The following is a 24,010-nucleotide window of genomic DNA, read 5'->3' as shown; positions in this document are numbered from 1 at the left end:
TTAATACAGAAATGATTGCTATGAAGAAATAAAAACAGTGTGACAGTATCTGACTATGTTAGAGTTGATAATCAGAAACATCTTCTCTGAAGAACTGACCTTTAAACAGACCAGAAGCCAATTTATATAAGATTTCAGAGAACATTGCAGACAGAAAGAACAGCAGTTGCAAATGTCCTTAGGTAGGGATGAATTTTGGTGGGCTCTAGAAATAAAGAGAAGGTCAGAGTGGCCAAAGCATAGCTCTGTGTATGAAGAGTGTGTGAGACATGGTCAGGATGCTAGGCGGGTCAGTAAGGTCCTCACATATGGACGGGTGGTTAAGAATATGGGATTTTGGCTAAATTCGTTAAGAAACCATTAATATAATCTGACTTACATTTTATAAAGTTCCGTGGGATTGCTTTATAAATTGGAGAGGAGGGGAAAATGAAGCAAGGAGGTCAGCCATAGGAAAAGATGCCTTTTGCTTGGTTTAGGGTGGTAGCAAGGATGGTGGAGAAATGTGTGTTAAAAACATATTTTGGAGTTAAAAATGTTAGGTGATGTGAAACAATGAAGCAGTGAGGGAAAGAATGGATCCAAGAATGATTTTAAGGCTTTTGGCTTGAGTAATTGAGTGAATAGTGGGGCCATTTATTAAGATGGACAACACAGGGTGAGAGAAGTTTAGGGGTGCAAATGGAAATCTTTTCATATATCCGGACTAGCAGTTTTGCAAATTCATTCATTATGTGGCTTATCTCCTCCTGGTGACTCAAGTTTTTATTTAACAGACATTTAATAAATGTCCATCAGATGCCAGGCACTATGTCAGATGCCAGGCACTATGCTAGATGTCAGGCACTATGCTAGATGGTTGGTATTTCTAGTAAAAAAAAAGATGTGCCCCTACCCTCATGGAACTTGTAGACCAGTCAGAGAGAGAGAGAGACAGTCATTAGTCACAAAGTAAAAGTAAAACTGCAACAGCGATTAGTACAAAAAATGAGTTACCTAATAGTCTGAGAGACTAAGTTGAAGTGATTTGACCTAGTTTGGGAAATCTTGAGAGGTTTCCCTAAAGAAATGACATTAAGCTTTAGTGCAGATCAGTGATTTTATGAAGGAGAAATAAGAAATTTAAGGGGCTACTGATGGCAAGAAATTTGCCAGATACCTGGAGCTGATGAAAGGTGAGTTTCAGCCTGAAATCCTTCACAGCAGAGCCTGCACAATCGGTATATGGACTACTACTTTAGGAGGGAGTACAGTCTTACAAATTAGCATTAGTCCTGAGGGAAAGGGAGAAAAAAGCAGGGAAAGAGGGAGAAACAGGACACAGGGCATTGTTGAACTGGCCACTGTTAAATGCAAATGATGGCTCTAATCCAAGGGACCATCCTGTATAAAGGGGAGGGGACACGGCAAAAGAGAGAAGGTTGGAATTTATCCACCCGCTACCTTCTCCTTTGCTCCACAGGATGTTAATTCCTCCACGCTTTGAAGTTGAGCAGAACAGGCACGAGGCAGGGTTCCACGGCGTCTGACGCCGTAAATAGGAAGAGAAAAGCCTCCACGAGAGGCTCCTCCTGCGCAGGACCATCAGTGCCCACCTGCACTGAGTCAGCTGGGGTCCAGGAGGAGCTGCTCACTCCAGCGGTGGCTGGTCCAAGACAGGAAGAGCCTGGAGAATCGGAAGCAGGACACCAGAGGCGTTTGATACGAGCGCTATGACAGGAATGGAGTAAGGAAGGGAAGAAGTGCAAATGATGGGACCTGAGAGCTTAGCAGCGGTCTTGACCACAAAGGACAGGGAGGATTTTTGTCATTATCTTAAGAGAAATTTGGAAGACTCTTTGGGGGATCAGAGCAGGGAAGTAGCACGAACAGATCGGCATTTCACGTATCACCATTCCTTTAGAGTGGAGAAAAGACCAGGGGGGAGCCGACGGACACAGACAGTCCCAGCCCGCACGGAAGTCTCCAGCTAGCGTGGGCAGAGTGCAGAGCAGCAGGTGGAACCAGGAAGAACATCAGATCATCAGAAATCAGGTACCTACTGAGCATGGGGAAGGGAGAAAGCTTGACATGAAGGTTGATGCCTAGGTTTACGGCTTGAATACTCGAACGAACACTGTTGTTTAAAACCCCTGAACTGTACCGTTGGGGGAGGGTGGGAGCTGAACAGGTCTGGAAGGGGACTTACGCACTCACTTTTGAAACCCTGAGTTTGCAGTATCCTTCAGTCATCAGAGCGCAGATGTCAAGTAGGAAGTCATATATGAAAAACTGCAGATGCAAGAATTCTAGACTGAAAATACCTTTAAGTCATCTGTCTGCATATGACAAGCAAAGCCATGGATGGATGTGACACTTTAGGGAGACAAAGTGGGAAAGCAAAGAACTCCAGGACCCAGTAAGTCTGGACCTTACATTTTCTTCCTAGAGAAGAATGTAGCAAGTATATGGATTTATTTCATGTACTACTGTTTACATTGCATACATTCAGCTGTTTAATACATAAAGTTTTGCTTGTTTTCCCCTATTATATATTCTGACCATGTATCTTAAAACCAAGAAGTTTCTAAACATGACTAATAAGTCAGCTTTAAACTCAAACTCACCTTTATCAAGTAGTTGTAAGAAGGGGTAAGGGAATGAAAAAAAAAAAAAGATACTATATGTAAACTGCTTAGTACACATTAAAAACTTCATTAAAAATCAGTTTTCAATAGGTTGCTGAGCCAGACCGGGTTACCCACTAGCCTTATTTGAAAGTACAGCACATTGGATGTTTTCTTGCAAAGCAGTTCTTCTACATTGTTCTGTAAACAATCAGATGAATACATATTCATCATAATTTTACATTGATCCTAAGTATGAAATTTATTGGCACATTACATTTTGTAGCCAGTGATGATCTATTTGTAAATATAGTCATTCAAATCAGAATTCTCTATTTGTACCTCATTTATACTTCCCTAATAGATAGTCCAGGATCAGCAGTGATGGAAGATAAAGTTGATGTATAAATTCTGATTGTTCCCATCTGCATAGAAAAGAATACATACATTTTTAGAGTGCATGAAGTTGAACTTTTATTTGGAAAGTTGAATTTCTTGTATACTGAAAATATTTTTAAGCCATACATACTCATAAGCATAATACAAACACCACCTACAATACAAACACAGTTTAATCAGCTCTACTATGAATATTAATCTAAGCCAAAAAAAAAATCAAAAACCCATAATCAGGTAGACCAGTTCTCCATATACCTTTTTATCTTTTGATGATGTAAGCAAACAATTTAAGATACAGAACAAAGTAAGCTTTGGCTCAGCCCTACTTATTTCACTATGGGAACAAGAGGATATATACTACCACAGATCACAAACCCAATCACTGTATAATCAATTTAAAATTATTACAAGAATCATATCTTAATGGCATGTAAACATATTTTGGGTTTCAATTGGCAATTAAGTTTTAAATGCTTAGAAAAACACACCAACATTTCTCATTATTGTTCTCTCTTTAGCTCACCTCTTCCATGAATATAAAATAGGAAAAATATTATTTGAGACTTCCAGCATAATTTCATTGTGCTTTACACTTTTATAAACATGGGAACATCTAAAATATCAGATGCCTTTATACTAACAGAATAAATCCACCAAATTCACATTTCCTTATAAATACACATGCAAAATTAGTGAAAAACACTTTTGTATAGCAAAGACCCTGCTTAATTGTCTTCTGATTAATAATTTTTGATGGCATGTACAAATCATCCTGCTCATTGAACAGTAGATTTATTTCCTGTAGATTTGTTTTTCTATAAAAATATATTTATGTGTTCACAGGAAAAACGAGTTGGTATGTGTGGGGTGACTTTTTGACATTATCATTCGATTATAAGTTTGTTTATGAAGTTAAAAGGCATCTTGCTTTTATCATTTTCAATTGTTTCTTCATAAACAAGAACACCCTGTGACAGAGATAAGGTAACTGAGATAATCATTAGCACTTTAGAATTGAGAAAGTTTGAAGCAAAGGGGTCAAGCAACTTGCCTAAGGTTTATGTACAAAATCAGTGCTGGAACCAGGAAGAGAACTTGGACTTTCCCAACCCTTGGACAGTTCTCTAGGAACTCATCCCCACCAACGAGCCTTAAGATGATATACAATCTATCACATTGAAATCATACTGACAGTAGACTTGAGAAAGTTAGCCATGGACTGATCTTCTGTGAAGATTCCCAGGAGAAACTTGAGAAAAGGTAACAGGATGACAGCAACAGGTGGTCTGACAGCAATCTCAAATCCAAGAGTGCTGCCATTCAGAAAACCTGGGCAGGTGCATCCTTATTACACACACCGTTAAAGGACAACTCTGCAGTCCAGGAAAAGCAAACATTTCATTATCTGTGTTAACTTTCAACCTAAAGGTTATTAAATTTATAGTAAATGTACTCCTAATGCATTTCTGAGATTATGCCAACCTGTGTGATTCTGTTAAAACCTTTTTAGCTGACAACAAAGAAGAGGAACAAAAAAATCCTAGTGGAACTAAACTCAGAAGTCCTCATCTTGGCCTCATCCATAGCTGAGTACCAGAGTTTCCTCCCAGGTAAGTCAGAAAACATGATTCTTCCTTCAGAAAAGTGGTGCCTTACAAATCAGATGGGGACAAATAAAGCTGAAGCTGCACTGGGCGCATGAACCCACATCCTGCGCTCAGACGGAGGGTCACGTTGCCTTCCCTCCTTTTGGAAATGCTTCCTTCAGAAGTGTGGTCACGTCCTGAGCCCCCAAAGTACCGTTTCGGGTAAGACATTCTTTTGCTGCCTGTGCATTTTGGAGGACACACGAGGTTTAAAATGACAAGTAGATGTTCCATGTGGATTACTGCACTGACCGTGACACACATCCCTCATTTTGGTCCACGAGGAAAGGGGGGGGGCTACATGAATGAAAGTCAAGGACTGAACAGCATACACCCACTGGTACAGTACAAAAAGTGAAGGAAAATCTGTGAGTCCGTTTCATTTAAACGTAATTAAGAATTTCATGGTAAGGTGAAAAAAAATGCTTCCATAAACTAAGCTTAACACTGAATTTTACTGACATGCACGCAGAGTCCTTCATACTCTTTCTAAACCGTTTTCATGTACAATTTTAGAAGGACTAGTAGCTTGTATGCCAGGAAATAAATTCCCTGAATTTGTACTGAATTTGACAGAAGGAAAACACAGAAAGAGACCCCACCCTGAAGAGGTTTAACATGTGATACAGGGAAACATCTGTATGGGAATTTCTCCCACAAGTAGTTTTGCTTTCTGTGGGGCTGGGGTAGGAGTACACGCAACAACAAAAACATATTTTGAAATATATGAAAACATGTCCCTCAATAGTTATATGATATTTTATTTTGAGACTGTTGGAAAAGCATATAAGAACAAAATCCAAAATGCTTTGTACAAAGTCTTCAGTTTGGGAACCTCCTGTTCCTGGTGGTAGCTCTGGAATGATGAAAAATGGGCTATGACTATATATTCTAACTGTACAGACATGCCTGTTAATGTTCTTCTTCTCACTTCAAAATAAAACAGTCTATTTTAAATTGTTTAAATATTAACATAATATGTACAATGCATTCATGAAGTCTATGGTGCATACCATTATACAAACATAGAAAAAAGGCAAAAGCAGTCAATTTAGAAGTGGAAATGTTACATAGATACAGATACTAGACACCAGCGTCACGGACACCCCGTACCTGTTCTTCCATAAGATCACCTTCTGACCACTGCTTCCTTGGCAGCTGAATGTAGTCCAAAAAAAAAACCCCAAAAGCAAAGATCTTTGTAGATGTCATAACTGAATGATATAAATTCATGTTGAAACTGAGAAAGTTAGCATTCTGGGTTAAGCATGACCATCTCTGGGCAAAGAGTTAGGAGCTCAATAAATACTAGTAGACCTACAACTTCTGCTACTAAAATTTTAAATAATACATTGAGACTGTATATATTCAATGAACTGTTTTACTAAGACATCCATATTCCTCTTTACATTTTCAATAACCAGTTTGCTTACCGACGTTTAACCTGTCATGAAGCGAAGTCTTAGGACAGTTCTCAGAGACCAAGTGCACAGGTGCACACAGAGACAACCACAGGGCAGCAACAACTACGCAAACACAGGGGAATCTGGAGCGCACGGGGTGGAAACTTTGGATTCAGTCGAGGTGAATCTAAGTACGGGACTCGCTTTGTGTTCTGCATTTTAAGCACCTGGGGGTGGGGGGGGGAAGCATACGCCTGTGGTGCTAGGTATTTCATTTTTTCAAGGCGGTGCTATTGTTCTCACCACAACTGCGGGATGTTGGAATTCTGGATGCAATCTGCTGCCGGGATGTTTCTATTCCTAGGTGACAGTTCTTGCTCCCTTGAACAGACAAATGTGGAAGGTCGGTATGAACCGCTGATGGTGCTCGTGGGTCGCGTTTACGCTCGGAGCGGAAACGTTGCTGTAGAACTTCCATTGCTTTCCGCAGAGCCTTTCTCCTTAGATCCGGCATAAGCGCCAATAAATGACCCATCCTCGTTGAATAGACCGTGGTCACCTTCCCCGTACTCCACTAAGCTGTCGGCGCTTCCTGTGGCCTGCATCTCCCTGGTAAGGGAGCGAAGGCTTCCTTTGAGCGGTTTTTCATCACTGTCACTAGAAAACAAAAAAGAAGAGTTCGACAAAATCTCCTGAGATATGCAGGTAAAGGAAGAGTCAAGCAAAAGTGCTAACAGGTCTTACAAATTTCAGGATATTCGTAGTAGCATTGAAGATAGACAAATGACCCTTTCACAGATAAATGGATAAAAACTCATTACCCAGTTGTGTCATTTTGAGTTACTGAGACATTGAGACAATCTATTGACACATTTCATTCACTTTCATGAACTTCTGGGCCTTTGGGTCGTCAGGTCTTGATCTTCAATCCTGCATGTTCCTCCAAATCGTTCCAAAAAATGTCTCCTGGTTGGGTTAATCAATCAAATTCTGTATTAACTCAGATTTATTAAAAGAAAAAAAGAGACATGGCTGGCATTTTTAGAACATAAACACTATAAATACCCAGTATTTATAATTTGGGTGGTCTTCTTTAAAAGCAAGTCTGAGTTAGTAAAATGTCAGTAAAATGACAGTCTTCTAAATTTCTAGATGAAGAGCTTTCTTTAATATCAACTTCTATCACTATAAAGCTCTGTACCAAATTAAAAGATTTTATTCTATTTTATAAAGAAGAATTTGTAAGAAATATAATTAGCACGTGATTAGCACTTTATAGCTTGCGGTAGTAGTCATTGGTGGTATGCATCCAGTAGGTCCACCTCGCAGCCGTCCGGAAGCACAGCAGGCTGGGACTTGCCCGCCCTCTCAGAGTTACGCATCGACCTGGGACTTGCTGTGGACACAGCAAAGGGAGCCAAGGTAACATGTTACTTTACCACCAGCATCAGAAGCTGGAAGGATGACAGTTCATATGAAGTAATTGTCTCCTGGAATCACTTGGAGACAAGGTCATTTTCCTGATGCACATGCAGTTTTGAGCAAAGATGATGGAAAAGAGAATTAACGACTTTAAAAATCTGCCAGGTGAAATAGTGCAGGGACGATTTTATGTATCTTTTTTAAAAAGCAGCAGAATATGACAATGAGTCTAGAATAAGTCATACCTTAATTTTTTTTGCTTATAAAATTGAACTAGTAATACCTGTTTTGTATTTTAAACAGTTGCTGTAGGTCCTCAATAACCCCTACATTGCAGAATTTGAGCCACCGTTTTCTAAATTTGTAAAATTCCAAGTTTTCTTTCTCTCCCCCAGCCCTCCCTTCAGTGTTCCTTATTCTGGAAAGTACCTAAGGTGATTGACAGAGAAATATAATATTGGGGTACATTTGTTTTGATTATATTTTTTCCAGATGTATGCCCAGGAGTAGGATCGCTGGATCACATGGTAAGTCTGTTTTTAGTTTTTTAAGGAATCTCCAAACTTCTTTGCACAATGGCTGCACCAATTTATATTACCATCAACAGTGTAGGAAGGTTCCTTTTCTCCACAGCCTCTGCAGCATTTGTCATTCATGGACTTTTGAATGATGGCCATTCTGACTGGTGTGAGGTGATACCTCATGGTAGTTTTGATTTGCATTTCTCTGATAATTAGTGATGTTGAGCATCTTTCCATGTGCTTGTTGGCCATCTGGATGTCGTCTTTGGAGAGATGTCTACGTTTTCTGCCCATTTTTTGATTGGGTTGCTTGTTTTTTTGATTTTAAGGTGTATGAGCTGTTTATATATTTTGGAAATTAGTCCCTTGTTGGTTGCATCATTTCCAAATATTTTCTCCCTTTCTGTAGGCTGTCTTTTCATTTTGTTGATAGTATCCTTAGCTGTTCACACCACTATTATTTATAATAGCCAAAACATGGAAACAACGTAAATGTCCATCAACAGATGACTGGATAAAGAAGTTGTGCTATATTTATACAGTGGAACACTACTCAGCTATAAACAAGAATAAAATAATGCCATCTGCAGCAACATGGGTGGGCCTGGAGATAGTCATTCTATGTGAGGTAAGCCAGAAAGAGAAAGAAAAATGCCATATGATGATATCACTTATCTGTGGAATCTTAAAAAAAAACGGGACACAAATGAACTTACTTACCTACAAAGCAGAGAGAGACTCACAGACATAGAGAACAAACTTATGGTTACCAGGGGCTAAAGAGGGTGGAAAGGGATACATTGGGAATTTGAAAATTGTGAGTGATGGACATGTTAGCTATCTTGATTGTGGTGGTGGTGTCACTGGTGTATTTATCAAAATTCATCTAAGTGTACATTTGAAATATGTATAGTTTACTGTACAGGAATTGTACCACAATGGTGTTAAGAAAAATAAATACAAAAATGTAGAGTACTAAGTGGAAGAAAGAAAAATAAGTATAGAGCGTATGATGAGGCTCAGCTGTGCATCAGTTAACCAGGACAGCGCCTCAGAATATTCCATATGCCTGATTACAGTAATGGATCCAGGGAGGGGCCAGTGAGGTCTCTTATTTGATAGAGCTCATGGTCTCGTGTGTGCTGAAGGCCACAAAAGCCTGAAATAAGCAACAGCTCCCGTGGCTGCACTGTACAGAAGACCTCACTGAAAACAAGGCCCTTGTGTCCTGCACAAGAAGAGGCAGGCAGAGAGTGACAGCAAGAGAGTGTGACGTGTAAACACGTTCCCAAGAGCTCCCTGATTCCTCACAGCATTGCCCAGGTATGGCCCACTTTTATTTCTTCGTAGGTTTGGTCAAGCTCTGCCCAGTAGTTCACAGTAACAGCGTTTTTCATCCTTTAAAATCCGTCTTACTTCCTTTGGATGAACCCTTACCAGAGCCCCTCTTAGACAGAAAGAGTTGCTCCCTTTTCCGCTGTTACTCTATAATTTCAGTTATTTGCACAGATACCTTTTTCCTCTACAGACTAGGTTCATCTTGAAGTCATGCTTTGCAACTCCCTCACCTTTGCAGGGACACACAGTAGGTGCACAGAAGGCATGCTAAGGGTTGTAAACCGAATCCAAGCTGGGTTTCATCACGGCCATGGTGAGGAGTCACTTTAAGCTGTTTTACCTACTTCATATACATGTTCAGTCTAAAGAAAAGTAGTGTCCTTTGCATAATACCAACTTTCAAGACAAGTGTTCTAGCACACCCTTCTACCAAGAATGCAATGACACTCCCACCTCTGCGCACACAAATTCGGTTGCTGTCACTTAGGTAGGCCCTGTTTTTACAAAGTATTCTTCCGAAGGGTATGACAATATGGTCCTGTCATCTTTAAAAAAAAAAAAACTTTTTTTGTTTTTTAAGCTTATAACCTGATGGATAGGTGCTCGGATACATTTTTAAATGGAATGTAATGTTTACCTGTATTCACCAAAGGTTTCATCTTTCACTGACTGAGCTTCTGGATCTGGATGTAGATCTTCTTTTTCTTTCACTAAAGAAAATAGAGGGGAAAGTTACACATGTAATTTGTAAAGATACAGTAGTAGTGCTGCTGAAAGTTGGATAATCATCAAGAAAAATGCTCTAATTTTTTGATACTAGTAAAGAAGTCTTTTTGTGGTTGTACCTGTAACCTGTCAGTTTCCTCTTTAAACAAAGAAAGGAAAAGGATGTTCTGGGCTGTCCTTAGCTGTCATCTGAGTTACAGTATGCTGCAGATCTTCCTGTGACTATGCAATCTTACGCAGGCAACACGTTTTACTGCGAGCATCAAACTTAGTTATGGTCTATTAAGGAAGAGCAGGTTACTATACCAGGAGATTACAGACTTCTATGTTGAGAACTATAAAATGCTGATACAGGAAATTAAAGATGACTTAAAGAAATGGAAAGAGATCCCATGTGCTTGCATTGGAAGAATTAATATTGTTGAAGTGGCCCTACTATCCCAAGCAACCTACAGATTTAATGTCATCCCTGTCAGATTATCCAGGACATGTTTCACAGAACTAGAACAAATAATCCTAAAAGTTATATGGAATCACAAAATATCCAGACTTTCCAAAAAAAATAGTGAAGAAAAAGAACAAAGCTGGAGGCATAACCCTCCCAGACTTCAGACAATCCTACAATGCTACAGTAAGCAAACAGCATGGTATTAGTACAAAAAAAGGACATAGGGATCAATGGAACAGAATAGAGCCCAGAAATAAACCCACAGACCTATAGTCAATTACTCTTCAACAGAGGACACCAGAATATACAATGGAGAAAAGACAATCTCTTTGGTGAGTAGTGCTGGAAAGCTGCATGTTAAATCAGTGAAGTTAGAAGACTCCCTCACACCATCGACAAAGTTAAACTCAAAATGGCTTAAAGATTTAAACAGAAGACAGGACACCATACATCTCCTAGAAGAGAACATAGTCAAAACATTATCCCAAGGCAGTAGAAATCAAAGGAAAAATAAATGGGACCTAACTACACATAAGCTTTTGCACAGCAAAGGAAACCACAAACAAAATGAAAAGACAATCAACCTACAGACTCGAAGAAAATAACAACAAAAACCCAATCCAAAAATGGACAGAAGACCTAAACAAGCAATTCTCCAATGAAGACATACAAATAGACTCATTAAAAAATGCTCAACATCACTAATTATCAGAGAAATGCAAGTCAAAACTACAATGAGGTATCACCTCACACCAGTCAGAATGGCCATCATTCAAAAGTCCATGAACAATTCATGCTGGAGAGGGTGTGGAGAAAAGGAAACGTCCCCCCATACTGCTGGTGGAAATGTAGTTTGGTGCAGGCATTGTGGAAAACAGTATGGAGATTCCTCCAAGAAACTAAAAACAGACTTACCATATGCCCCAACAATCCCACTTCTGGGTATGTATCTGGAGGGAACTCTAATTAGAAAAGATACATGCACCCCAGTATTCACAGCAGCACTATATATACAATAGCAAAGACATGTAAGCACCCTCAATGTGCATCCATAGTTAAATGGGTAAACAAGTTTTGATATATTTATACAATGGAATTCTGTTCAGCCATAAAAACTAATAAAACAATGCAAATTGCATTACATGGATGGACCTGGAGATCATCATTCTAAGTGAAGCCAGAAACAAAAAGAAAAATACCATGTATCACTCATATATGGAATCAAAAAAAAAAAAAAAGAGGACACTAACTTATCTACAAAACAGAAACAGACTCACAGAATTAGTAAACAATCTTATGGTTACCAGGGAAAGGGGGGAGAAGGGATAAATTTGTGAGTTTGAGATTTACAAATGGTAGCCACTGTATATAAAAATAGATTTTTTTTTAAGAAAAGTTCTGTATAGCACAGGGATGTATATTCAATATCTTGTAATATCCTTTAATGGAAAACAAGATGAAAGTGTATATATGTGTGTATATGCATGACTGGGCCATTGTGCTGTACACCAGAAACTGACACATTGTAAATGATTGTACTTCAATTTTAAAAAAGCCCACAAGTGATAAATGCTGGAGAAGGTGTGGAGAAAAGGGATCCCTCCTACACTGTTGGCAGGAATGGAAGTTGAGCAGCCACCATAGAAAATAGTATGGAGATTCCTCAAAAAACTAAAAAGACTTACTATGTGATCCAGCAATCCTATTCCTGGGCATATATCTGGAGGGAGCTCTAATTTGAAAAGACACATGCACCCCAATGTTCACAAGAGCACTAGTTACAATAGCCAAGACATGGAAACAACCTAAATGTCCACTGACAGATGACTGGGTAAAGAAGTTGGGGGTGTGTGTGTGTGTGTATTTTTATGTCACTATAGATGTGAATGGTAATTAATGAGGTAATTTGGAGTTAGAGTATGTGTATAAATACAAACACACTGTGGAATACTACTCAGCCACTAAAAATAATGAAATGCCATTTGCAGCAACATGGATGATATCATTTATGGAATGATGGAATCTAAAATATGGCACAAATGAACTTATTTACAAAACACAGAAAACAAACTTATGGTAACCAAAGGGGAAAGTGGGAGCAGGATAAGTTGGGAGTTTGGGAGTTGCAGATACTACTACTTTATAGAAAATAAATAACCAGGTCCTACTGTGCTGCACAGGGAACTAGACAGTCAATATCTTATAATAGCCTATTATGAAAAGGAACATATATATGTATACCTGAATCATTACGCTGTCCACCAGAAACTAACACGGTGTTGTAAATCAACTACAAGAAAAATTGGTGTATATGCATTTTACTATCCTAATCTTTTTGAAGATGTCATTGGCTGATACCAGATCTGTACTGTTAAACTGAAAAGATTTAAAAGTCAATAATTTGGTTGTTCTGCTCTGTTACTCCGAATGACCTCAATAATCAATATTCACGTCCATAGTGACATAGAATACATTAGATTTATTCTAAAGAGTGGAATGGAGAACAGAGAGGCTCTTGCTTCACTTTACGTGGAAAAAAACAAAAATCCTTCTTCACGGCACCTTTTACTACAACTTGCAGAGACCTGGAGATTCTCTTAGTTGTCCTATAATGTGAAATGCTGACTTGTTTTTCTTTTAAGAGCTTGATCTGAGAAAGCTTCTTAAGAATTTAAATAGCGCCACACTTCACAAGTGACAATTTGGGATATGCAAAAGGAAATGCTGTATCACTTTAAGGTTTTCAACTAATTACCTGGAACATTCATGAGTCATTGGAAATCTAATTCATAACAGTTCAGTCTTCACACGAAGAAAGTGATAGGTAAGACTGCAGAACGTTCCTGTGTAACTTAAAAACTTAGAAATTATTCTTGTTTGATTGACTGTTCAATATACATAATGGGTTCCCAACAAATATTTACTCAGTGAATCATAAGCCGGTAAAGAATTTCTCACTCATCTGAACTCTTTCCCCCTGTATAAAAGCATTATGAATACTAAGCAAAAATATAATCATCATATGTGTATCTGAAAAAGATAAAATAAATTTGGAAATTGAATGAATTAAAGTAAACCACTGTACTAACTAGGATGGTTTTCTTTTATATATTATGTACCATTAATCCAGGAGGCAGTGTATCCAGTATAGGTCTTGCTACTAAGAAATGCATCCCCAGCAATGGCTAAGTCTAACACAGTTGAATCGTGGAGCCAGCATCATTAGGATGTATTAGTGCAAAAAATCTCTGGGTCATGCCTGTGTAGCAAAGCATACTATAAAGGAGTCTTTTTAAAAAAAAACCATTAAAATATATCTGGGTGACTTAGTAATTAAGTCTTCCCAACATCTCTGGTATTTCACAGAGTGTAGAAGCTTGGAAGTATGCGTTAAATGCCTCACTTCACTAGTGCCTGTTTTACGGACTAGGAACTATGAGACAAGCACCTGGAGATAATATTCTAGACAGACCACCTATTCCCCTGGTTAGTTAATACAGCAATATTTTTCCCCCCAGTATATTGTACACCTAATGTGCTAATATAAATTTGACTTAAATGTGTAATTTAAACAATTAAAGATGTCTCTGAAGAAGGCCGCCTAGAATTAAATAGAACCTATTTAATAAATTCAAAGTCATATTAAGAAACAACTTTACCTGAGTACTTCCCGCCTCTGTTCCTCTTCACAAAGCAAACAGTTAACAGTATTAGTGTGAGGAGAGCAATCGCACACATCAGTCCAATAAACCAGCCTTGAGTGGAGATGTCATCGTATAAACCAGCATATTCTGTTGTACAAAGAGAAGGCACAAGTTGAACTCCAGTTTTCTCAAAAATGAACTGCTTCTAAGCATTTTTTAAACATAAAATAGCATCAGTTTAATTTTTTCCTTTGAGTGACCTCAGAGAGAATGTGATTTGAAGGATACTTCATTGGGAGAATACTGATAAATTGCTGATCATCGTTTATAAAGGGCCCTCTCACATTGCATTTGATTCCGAGGATGAAAACCAAACAGGGATAGTGGAGGCAGCATTGGTTAAATATAGTAGCAGCAGCAGCAAGCAAGCAAAAAAGGACAAGCTGCCTTAGTTATATGCAGATTGCTGTAGAGTTTGAGGGTTTTATTTTATTTCATTTTTCTTATTAGTTTCTGTTATTAACACACATGAATTAGCAGCAGACATTTTTAGGCAAGTACTTTGGTAAAAACAGTAAGGGACAACTTGGCCACTGGTGAAACATTTTTCATTTTGTTGTTACAACTAATGTACTTCATATTTGTGTCTTTAATATAGGAAGTATGTAAAATTAATCTACAGAACACAGATTTACTGTCTAAGATTGTTCCGAAGAGAATCTAATTTCTCACCTCTCCCTCTTGTCTCAATTACATCTTCAAAAATGCTATTGTTATCAACCCAATTCTTAGTCAATAGGCGAACTATGTGTTCAGCTCCCGGCTCAAATACCTCTACTGGATGAGTCTTTTGAGTAACATTAACTCCTTCTGATATCTTCCCGACACTTTTACCTAAGAAATGTACACAGTTAAATCATACGAATTGTCATCACTGAAAAGCAGGACATGTAAGATAAAAAGTATTGTTATTGGACATGTGTAAGAGCCATTTGTAGCATTCTTCCCCCTCAGTTTTTGAATCAGCAGAAGATCAAAACAATCAAGACTTTTTTTAATATGCTGAAATGGAGCAGATGAACTTAAGTCATGTCCTTTTAAGATGATGCACTTACTGATGAAATGGTACTATATAAATCTGCTTGGTCATGTAAATGGTCAAAATCAAACCCAGACTTCAAAAAATTATACAATGTCATTTTGTGCAACTGAGTTTCACAAACCTAGGAGGAAAGTAAATACGGCCATTTTGCCATTTTGTCTTATAATTGAAAGCATATGGTATTATAATCTTAATTCCATTTCTTTTTGCTTTGGTCCTCTGCATAAATGTTGATGGAAGAGCATCATAATTTGCTGATGTATTAAATGTTTGAAATTTGTAGAAACTTAAGCTACATAAAAATGCAGGCTTATAAGTACCTATAGGTACATTTAAATGAAATTCATTGAAGTTTTTGAAAGTGCTGTGAGCAATTTACACTTCAGAAAGAAACATGAATACGTCACTATATTAATTGTAGAATAGCCTAGCAGATAAATGTATATTTTAATTACACTTGACTCATACTTTTACCTTCTGATATTGCAACAGAATATCTAAAATATTTTTGCTTTTGATCCATAGTTTTGCTCAATCAACTAAATACAATAAATGTAAACCAGAAAATGTTATCAATTTATATTGAAAATACAATGTAGTCTCTGTGGAGAGTATTAAGAGTTATGAAACTGTTTTAAATAAGAACGTGTCACAAATTAAAATTTACTTGTAACTTTTCACCACAGAATAGAAAATAATTATATGGTTACCGGTAACACAAGGACATCATTAAACAATGGCACTATGGGAGAAATAAGGCCAGTTACGTTAGTTGAGCAAAAGCCTTTAAGATTGAGCATCACAGAACGCAATTAATTTTGAACTTGAAACCCAGGAATATTAGTAAAACATGAAATAGCATAAGCTTTGGAAAAACAGAGCAAAGCAAGTGTTATTCAAACCCATAATGATAAAAAAAAAAAGAATATTTCTGATTAACTCCATTTTCTCCCCACTTAAATTATGGAATGTGAGCTGCATAGGAAATTAGAGTAACAATCAGAAAATGATCTGGAAAAAAATGCTTGTGTATCAGATCTCACTCTGATTAATGCCAGATGACCTTAAGATGTTTCATCTAGGCAGAGCAAAGAGAAGGATACACAGAAATAGATTCCAATTTGCACAAAAGTTATCATTTTTAGTGCTATCAATATGGATCTCCTCAGTGGAAATATATATATACCCCCCTTTTTTCCAATGATCATGCTAAAATCCAATGGGGGAAGAGATGATAGTTTTTTTCCTGTGAACATGGTGAGGCAGGCCTATAGAAGAGAAATCAGTGTCAACTGGGGAAGGGGGCAGTAGCTGAAAATGCAGAATCCTGAAAAAGAGCACAAACATACTAATAAGAAACATTTCCAAATTATACCACTTGGAGTGAAGAAGTATGCCTGAGACACTCAAGCACATTAGTTCTGTCTTTAATTTGGAGAAATGGTAAAGCACCTTTTAGAAGTCCAAACAGAGAGCATTTTCCACCCTCTAAAAACAATATGCCAAACGTAAATGCAACCATGCTCACCATTTCCAAATACTTCCATATATATCAGAATGTCTAACTATGGTAAGGAAATTTTGTGATTTTTTTCTCAAATGCTTAAAATTGCCAAGAACAGGGTTAGCATTTTTCACACATATTATATAGTCTTGGTTCTAACAAAATAGCAACCTTCTCCATGCCTTAAACTCTGTTTTAGAAAATACAGAAGTTTCATATTTAGATTACCACTATTCCGACTTCTCTTCTTTGTATTGAACACTTGATACCCACTTGAGCTCTTGACAAATAAGAAACTTTTAGTTACTAGAAAGCTTTCAATCACCATCTTTAAATCTACCTCTTATGAGTAGGTAAATGAGCTTTTCATTTCATCCTTGGGGACAATTGTGGGTTTCTTGGAATATATATGTATTACCCATGAAAGGAAGTTTTGAATATTTCGGGAGCCTGAAGTACAGTAGGAACAATAAGAGGAAGAAAACTATGATATGTGGCAGCATAACCATTCACACAAACACACTGACTGTACAGTGATTCACCAACTTACATTTAAATACATTTTTTTTATAAGTGACAGACAATTCAATTTCCCCCATTACTATCTTCTCTTTTTGCCATCAGTTCTCTTTAATCTAAAACTTGGGAAGTCATACAGAGGGGGGACACACAGTAAATTATATATAAATGACTTATTTGTATTTTCCTTCCAGCCACCCCCCCATCTCCTTTTGCCCTCCTCAAATATCCTTCTAGGTCTGATCAACCTGAATTCTACACAAAGCCCTATATTTTTTTTTTAATTTACTAGTGAGTACATCAGTTCCCGCCAACTCATTTCCCTTTCTTGCTCTACCTTCTTATTTCCCTCCTGATGCTCTGTTGATACCATAGAAAACTTCACAAAAACACTGCTAAAATCCTAAATGGAGAAATAATTAGGGAGTGGAAATGGTCAGAGCTGGAAAAATACAGAAAAGTGCAACTGAATTAGGAGAACTGTACAAATAAAACCATACATTTACGAACCGTTTTCAAGCCAGTGATTTGGCATCAACCAGTAAACATAAGTGCAACTGAGATATGGATCAGTGTGTATGTGAGTCGAGACACGGAGGTGAAACGTATCACGTCAGTGTCGCAAAATGGAAGCAAGTTTTCTTCTGTGTGGAAACATTTCCAGAGATTAACCTTATGAATGACTTTATGACCTTCTAGCCCCCCTATTTTAATTAAGTAAAATTATAGTTTCTGACCTTCTATATACTAAGGCGATAGTTTGATTACGGTTGTGGAGAAATCCATACATCAAGTCAAAGTGAAATTTAGAAACAAGATAAGCAAATTCTGTGTCAGTGGGAAGCAAAAGGTCCAGGTGAGACCAGTCATTTCTCATTTACAGTGACTAATGGCGCATTCCTCTCAGAGCAGTTTAAAACACACGGCATTCAGAAGCGCCCTGTACTTACTCCCTTCTCCTAATGTGGCGCTCTCCTCGGTGACCGGTTTTCCACAGCCCTTTGCAGTGCACGCCCTCAGGTAGAACTTGTACTTGGTAGTTGCACTGAGGTTTGACAGACGCCAGCTGGGCTTTGACGGAGTGGTAATGTTGATATCGTTTAGTTCTCCAATCTCATAGGTGTCATTTACTAAAGAAATAACACGAACAATACGCCTCAAATTTCATAGTCTTAACAATTCAAGTTATTGTTGTTCCTTATTTTTGCTTCTCTGCGTGCAAGATACTGTCCTAATTATCCATGGCCATCAACCCACTTATTTCTATGAGGTAGATACAATTATTATGACCATATCATACGTGGGAAATCTAGCAACAATCAACACCTTGCCTAGATCTACAGCCAGTCACTGGCAAACAGGGATGTGAATCCAAACCACAGCCTTTTAACTCCAGAGCACAAGTTCTTAATCACTATGCCATACTGAAGCCAATCACGCTGTCATTACATTACCTATTAAAAATGACAGACTTTCCTCTATTATTATATTCCATTGTATCCTTGACTTAAGTACTTTTAAATCTCCTTTTAGTGGAATACTTTGGATAATGATTTGTGTCTTCTATAGTTTCTGGTTTAATAGATGGCACCAGTAAGTATTCATATATGTACAATCAATAAACTGATAAATAAATTACATATCTGTATGTACTGCTGCATATTAAGCACTATGTATAGGAAATAGGTGGTTAGATAGTGCCTTTCAGAGAATCTGCAGCAGAACAAAATCATGGTTATTTGTGCAAGAACTGAAAGTACTACAGGATTAGTCCAAGAGATTAAATGATTATGTCCAAATCGTACAGCCATTAATGGTAAGAAAACAAATCCTCTTGACTCTCAGTCCGAGAGACTATTAAAAATGTATTTACTTCTAACATAAAAATACCTTCATTGGTCTATATAATGCAATTAGATGAGTAAAAATGAAAAGAAGAAAACAAAATCATCACTGTAGATTGAGAATGTTCCTGTAAAATACCACAAAGTCAACTGAAAAACTACCACAATCAATGTAAAAATTCAAGACAGTTTATACAGAGCTCTCATATATAAAATCAACTATTCTGAACATATGATAGCAGTAGAAAGAGATAAATCATTTAAAATACTGCATGATTTAATAGAGAGCAAAGTAAGTATATAATTGTATCCTTTTATCAAAAAATCTACATATGAAGCAGTACAGTAATCACTGCAATTGTTAACATTTCAACTTTTTCTTTATATATTCTAATAACTTATTTTTTTAAATAAAGGTAAATATTATATACAGATAAATGTGAGGATTGGAATTTATTTTATGTTGAGTTTCTTCAATATTAGGATAAAGACAAGGCATATCTTTACCAAACAAATTGACATTTTAAGAGAGTTCAAATATTTCTTCAGTTCTTTCTACACATTTGAAAACCAGTGTATGGAACAGTATGGGCTTAGTGAGCGCAAGCTGGGCCTGAACCCTGCTTAACACTCCCTGTACCACAGCACTCCCTGTAAGTGAGCTCTGTATGCCTCAGTTCCCTCATCCATGAAGCAGTGACAGTGCAAACCTCGTAGGTTTCTTCTATTTTAAGGAAAAATTAGAGTACTTAGTACCTACTGATTCTGCTATATAGAAAACAAACATTCAAAAATGCTAAAATTCTGCCTCTGTTGGGGTTAGGCCTGCATCCATTTTATCATATGTACCCAACTCAGAGCAGGTCACCAGAAGCTGAAGCTGGTACCCGACCTGGACGGCCGCCAGCCCTGAACTGACTGACGGCAGAGTCGCACATCAGGGCTATGATCCAGCTGGCTTTTGCAAGCAGTATGGACTGGGTTTCTTTATTCCTAGTGTTTTGGTTGTTTGGGAAATCGTGTTCTCAACACGTAATATTTTTCTGTGACCTCAGTCCCCTAATTTCCATTTTGAGATGAAGCTTGCATTTGAAGACTGTTAGGGATGGGAGGTGCCATGATTAAAAATGAGCTGATTTAAAAAATGTAAACATGTAGTTTTCAACTGACAGCCCAGCAGCATGTGGGGAGAGCCTCTTCTGGGTAATGGTCCAAAGACAGCTCTTCGGTCATCTCAGTATTACATGGCTGTACCGGTGGGCTGCGAGTAGAGGATTCTATACAAATATGCAGGGTTGAGGCTGGAAGCAAGCGTGAGGGACAGAAGCAGCAGTGCAGTGTGGGAGTCACGTGTGCTTTGAATCTCCACTACCTCGTTTACTAACTATTCATGTTTCCTAATTCTCAAGGCCTCTTACGTATAAATAGTAAACACGTGTTTCCTGGTACCATTAACATACTGGTTTTCTTCTAAAACAGAAATTGGCAAACCTTTGTAGAAATGACTAGACTAAATATTTTAGCCTTTGTGGGTCATGCAGTTTTTGTCGCAACTTCTCAACTCTGCCACTACAGACAAATATGAGTGAGTGGACATGGCCCTGTTCCAGTGAAGACAGGCAGTGGGCTGGCTTTGGTCTGCAAGCCAGTTAACAGAGCCCTGTGCTGCAAGGAAGTACGCCGGCCTACAAACCACGATCATTAGATTCTCAGCATAGTAGACCAAATATTCAACCAAAAAATAAAACATTAATAGATGAATCCAATTCAAATCTGTACTTACTTATCTGGTATTGTAATAGATAGCCAGTTAAGTTTCCATTCAATTTCTTAGGTAGTCCCCAGGATAAAGTGGCAGTGTCTTTATCAACTTTGATGACCTTGAGAAAAGTCGGCTGTTCAGGTACTAGAAAACACAAGAAAAGATACTCATCAATTGGTAAATGTCTGTAACCAAAAAACAAAAAAAAACATTAGATTACAGTTTTTCATAGAAACTGAGCAGCTAACTCCTATAACATACAAATTGATTAACTAGTAATAATTTGTATAAGGGAGGACAAGTTTTGGCCATTGAGATATTTAATTTGGTATGAAAGTTGTTATTTATTTATAAATTGATATTTATTCTACATTGTTAGTCTCTCACCTCCTTCTGGTGTTTGAAATATATAAGGCTCGCTTTCCGGACCAGCGCCTTTGGAATTATAGGCTAAGACTGTTAGGTGAAATTCACTAAAGGCATCTAGGGAAGGAACCATTCCATAGTTTCTTTGTCCTGAAAATCTCAGAATGTTTACTTCTTTGGGATGTGTTCTCCCATCCAACAGACTTTTCGTTTTCCACCAATTTACCTGCAATGAAAATAGGAATTTTACTATCTCAGCCCTGGTGGCAGACTCTGTTTCGGCTTCTTCTTGAAATCAATTCTTTATTTGTAAGAAAGGTATTAACTCAATGAGAAGAAGAAAACCTATGACATAAACCTGATATCCTTTCAGATGTCCGTGAACTCTGTCCTTTGGAATTGCTGACCAGGTGACTTTAACCAACGTGCTGTTTATAACATCCACCCCATGGATCACGGGAGCTGTATCAGGATCTGTTGAGCATGTAAGAATAATTAGCTCTCAGTAATCTCCAGACACTATTATTAGGATCCTTTTCAAAAGATGATCTTCCATATTGTTCAATCTGGGGAAAGCACTTTTGTGACACCAGTCCCAAATGGAACCACGAGAGTTTCTCATTACAGAAGACTTTCAGCGCCCAAGTAGGTTTCTAGAGAGAGGAGCACGTGTACCGCACTGAGAAAAGCCCCTCTCCAGATGGATGCGACGTGGGCAGTGTAGCTGCAAACAGCGGTCAGTGAAATATTCTGTGGGCATTTTGCTCATGGAAACACGTGAACTAGACTAAAAATATAACTGAAATCACCTGAGGGTTGGATGAATCTAATGTTGATAACAGCAGCTAACACTGAGTGCTACGTGCCAGACACTCTTCTAAGGGCCTGTCCTAGATTGGCTCACGTAACCCTTAGAACAACCCTCTAAAGTGGTACTATTTTCCCCTTTCTACAGGGGAGCTGACTACAGAGGAATATATCAAACCTGCAGCAGCCAACACTAAAATCTTAGCTGACAGTGATAAGCTGACAAGTCCTGTGTATTAAGAATTTAGGTGGCAGGTGAATTAGGAGCTAGTCATTTCACATTCTCAATCTTCTCCTACTGTTGGATCAAAATACTACTTTGGATGCTGGATGAAGAGTGAGAGTAACTCCTACTGTGTAGTGATTTGGAACGCAGTGTCTTTCCTCTTTCCAGATCTATTTGCAGCTATGATTGTGGTATAAGTATATAATAATAAGCTCATATCACCAGTGCCTCAGACTCCTGTGTGTCTATCTGTAGTTCCATAAGCAAGTCTAGGTCTGCACCCCACCTACCTTGGGAAGGCTCCAGACATGCAGCTGGGGCCAGGGCATGGGAGCAGCTGGCTGTTAGAGGGCCCGTGACAAGTAAGTGCAGATGTCGCTGGAAGCCTTATGCTACTTATGCTGCTTAACTGTGTGCAGTGATGACTCCAGGTCTCTGATTTTCAGAAACGCAGAAATCCCTTAATCAGGAAACTGAATAAAATAAAACCTTTCAACATCCTTCCTCACCACTCTATACTGATCAGCCGTCCTGCAGTCAACTCTCAAGTAGGAAACGTGTTCTACATGTATTTCTATCTCCCACAGCTAGTACATCCTCTTTGCATGCAGTAGTTGCTCAAAAATGTTCATCGACAGATGCGTAATAGACTGGAGAGAAACTACTCTTGACGCGCTGTCAGGCGCACCACTTACAGTCTTCTCCGGAATAGAGGATCACTGGCTGAGGCTCAGGGCCAGAGCCCAGGTGGTTGATGGCTTGGACTTGGACATCATACGGAGCATAGACAGCCGGTGTCATCACCCGCAGGGTGTGGTTTGTGACTGTTTCTTCCTCCCACTCCACTGGAGCTCCCTGCGGCTTCCAGGTCACTCTGTACTCCAGCCCTGGTCCATTCTGCTCCATGGGTTTCAAAGGCTAAAAGAGAAGGCAAGACCCATCCAGTGTGATCACAGGTATCTTAAGTCAGACAGGCAAGCGACTCCACTTGGCACAAGAAACACTGTAATGGAGGTGTCATTGCTTGGGAAATTGTCAACCCCTCTTCTTTGGTTTGGAAATACTTGTGAAAATTTTCTGTCATTCTGTAAGTTTAAGCTTGAAAGTAACTCCTTCACCTCCCCACGTATTAAGAAGCGCACAATTCAGATCCTGGATTATGCCCTTGTGATCAAGTCTTAACAGTCAATTCTTCCAAATATGAACAAATAAATTCCACAGAGTGTTTTAGCACTTTCTTCTATAGTTTGTCTACTTTCCATTCCCAAAGAACTAGCAGAAATATGAATTCCACGGTTGTAAATGGGATTGCCCCATGACTTTTCAGTTAGAACTCTTCCTGCCTGAGTCCATCCAGCCTCCTCTATCCTAATTCCAAGAGAAGAGAGAAATTAAGCATTTTTGGATAATATGCATTTTTGTACATGTGCCCAGAAGCTGTAGCTCCTCTATAATAATTCCCCAGCTTCTTGACCATTGTGTTTCTATTTCTTTAAAGAGAAAGTGCTCCCCACCTTCTACTTTATCTTGTTGTATGGAGTATTTAGTGGAGGAATGTCTAGTATAGGAAAGTGGTTATTTCTGCTTTAGTTTCTAATCAACAAATACTTCAATTGGAAAAATACTAATGTGATTTAAACCACCCATGTAATATCACAACAATGCAAATGTGCATTTAAATGAATCAATGATTTAAAACATGGAAAAAATGTGCTTTTAGTCCTAGA

The 24,010-nt window shown here is 38.3% G+C and overlaps 1 protein-coding gene and 1 long non-coding RNA gene across 17 annotated transcripts in view; one reads left to right on the top strand and one right to left on the bottom strand.

Moving 5' to 3' along the window:
* Positions 1–5,395: 5,395 nt before the first annotated feature.
* The window catches only part of CHL1 (cell adhesion molecule L1 like), a 560,006-nt gene continuing 541,391 nt past the window's right edge, over positions 5,396–24,010 (bottom strand). For all 15 annotated transcript variants that reach the window (XM_072941719.1, XM_072941716.1, XM_072941717.1 and 12 more), the window contains 9 exons: positions 22,979–23,201; positions 21,609–21,724; positions 21,272–21,476; positions 20,906–21,028; positions 18,229–18,408; positions 14,886–15,047; positions 14,169–14,300; positions 9,973–10,045; positions 5,396–6,711 (listed from right to left, as the gene is read on the bottom strand). In XM_072941719.1, coding sequence (XP_072797820.1) covers positions 6,495–6,711; positions 9,973–10,045; positions 14,169–14,300; positions 14,886–15,047; positions 18,229–18,408; positions 20,906–21,028; positions 21,272–21,476; positions 21,609–21,724; positions 22,979–23,201 — 1,431 coding nt within the window. In that variant the 3' untranslated portion in view covers positions 5,396–6,494. The remainder of the gene's footprint in view (positions 6,712–9,972; positions 10,046–14,168; positions 14,301–14,885; positions 15,048–18,228; positions 18,409–20,905; positions 21,029–21,271; positions 21,477–21,608; positions 21,725–22,978; positions 23,202–24,010) is intronic.
* Positions 6,672–23,516, top strand: LOC116283941 (uncharacterized). Of its 2 annotated transcripts, none has more exons than XR_012060739.1 (3): positions 6,672–6,759; positions 7,368–7,476; positions 21,624–23,516. It is a non-coding gene; the product is annotated as an uncharacterized lncRNA (long non-coding RNA). The 2 variants fall into 2 exon arrangements; XR_012060738.1 differs by lacking the exon at positions 21,624–23,516 and adding an exon at positions 7,969–9,298.

Source organism: Vicugna pacos, chromosome 17 (assembly GCF_048564905.1).
Source record: "Vicugna pacos chromosome 17, VicPac4, whole genome shotgun sequence".
Classification (NCBI taxonomy): domain Eukaryota; kingdom Metazoa; phylum Chordata; class Mammalia; order Artiodactyla; family Camelidae; genus Vicugna; species Vicugna pacos.
The sequence above is the reverse complement of the archived record's forward strand: the minus strand, read 5'-3'. Positions and strand labels throughout refer to the sequence as shown.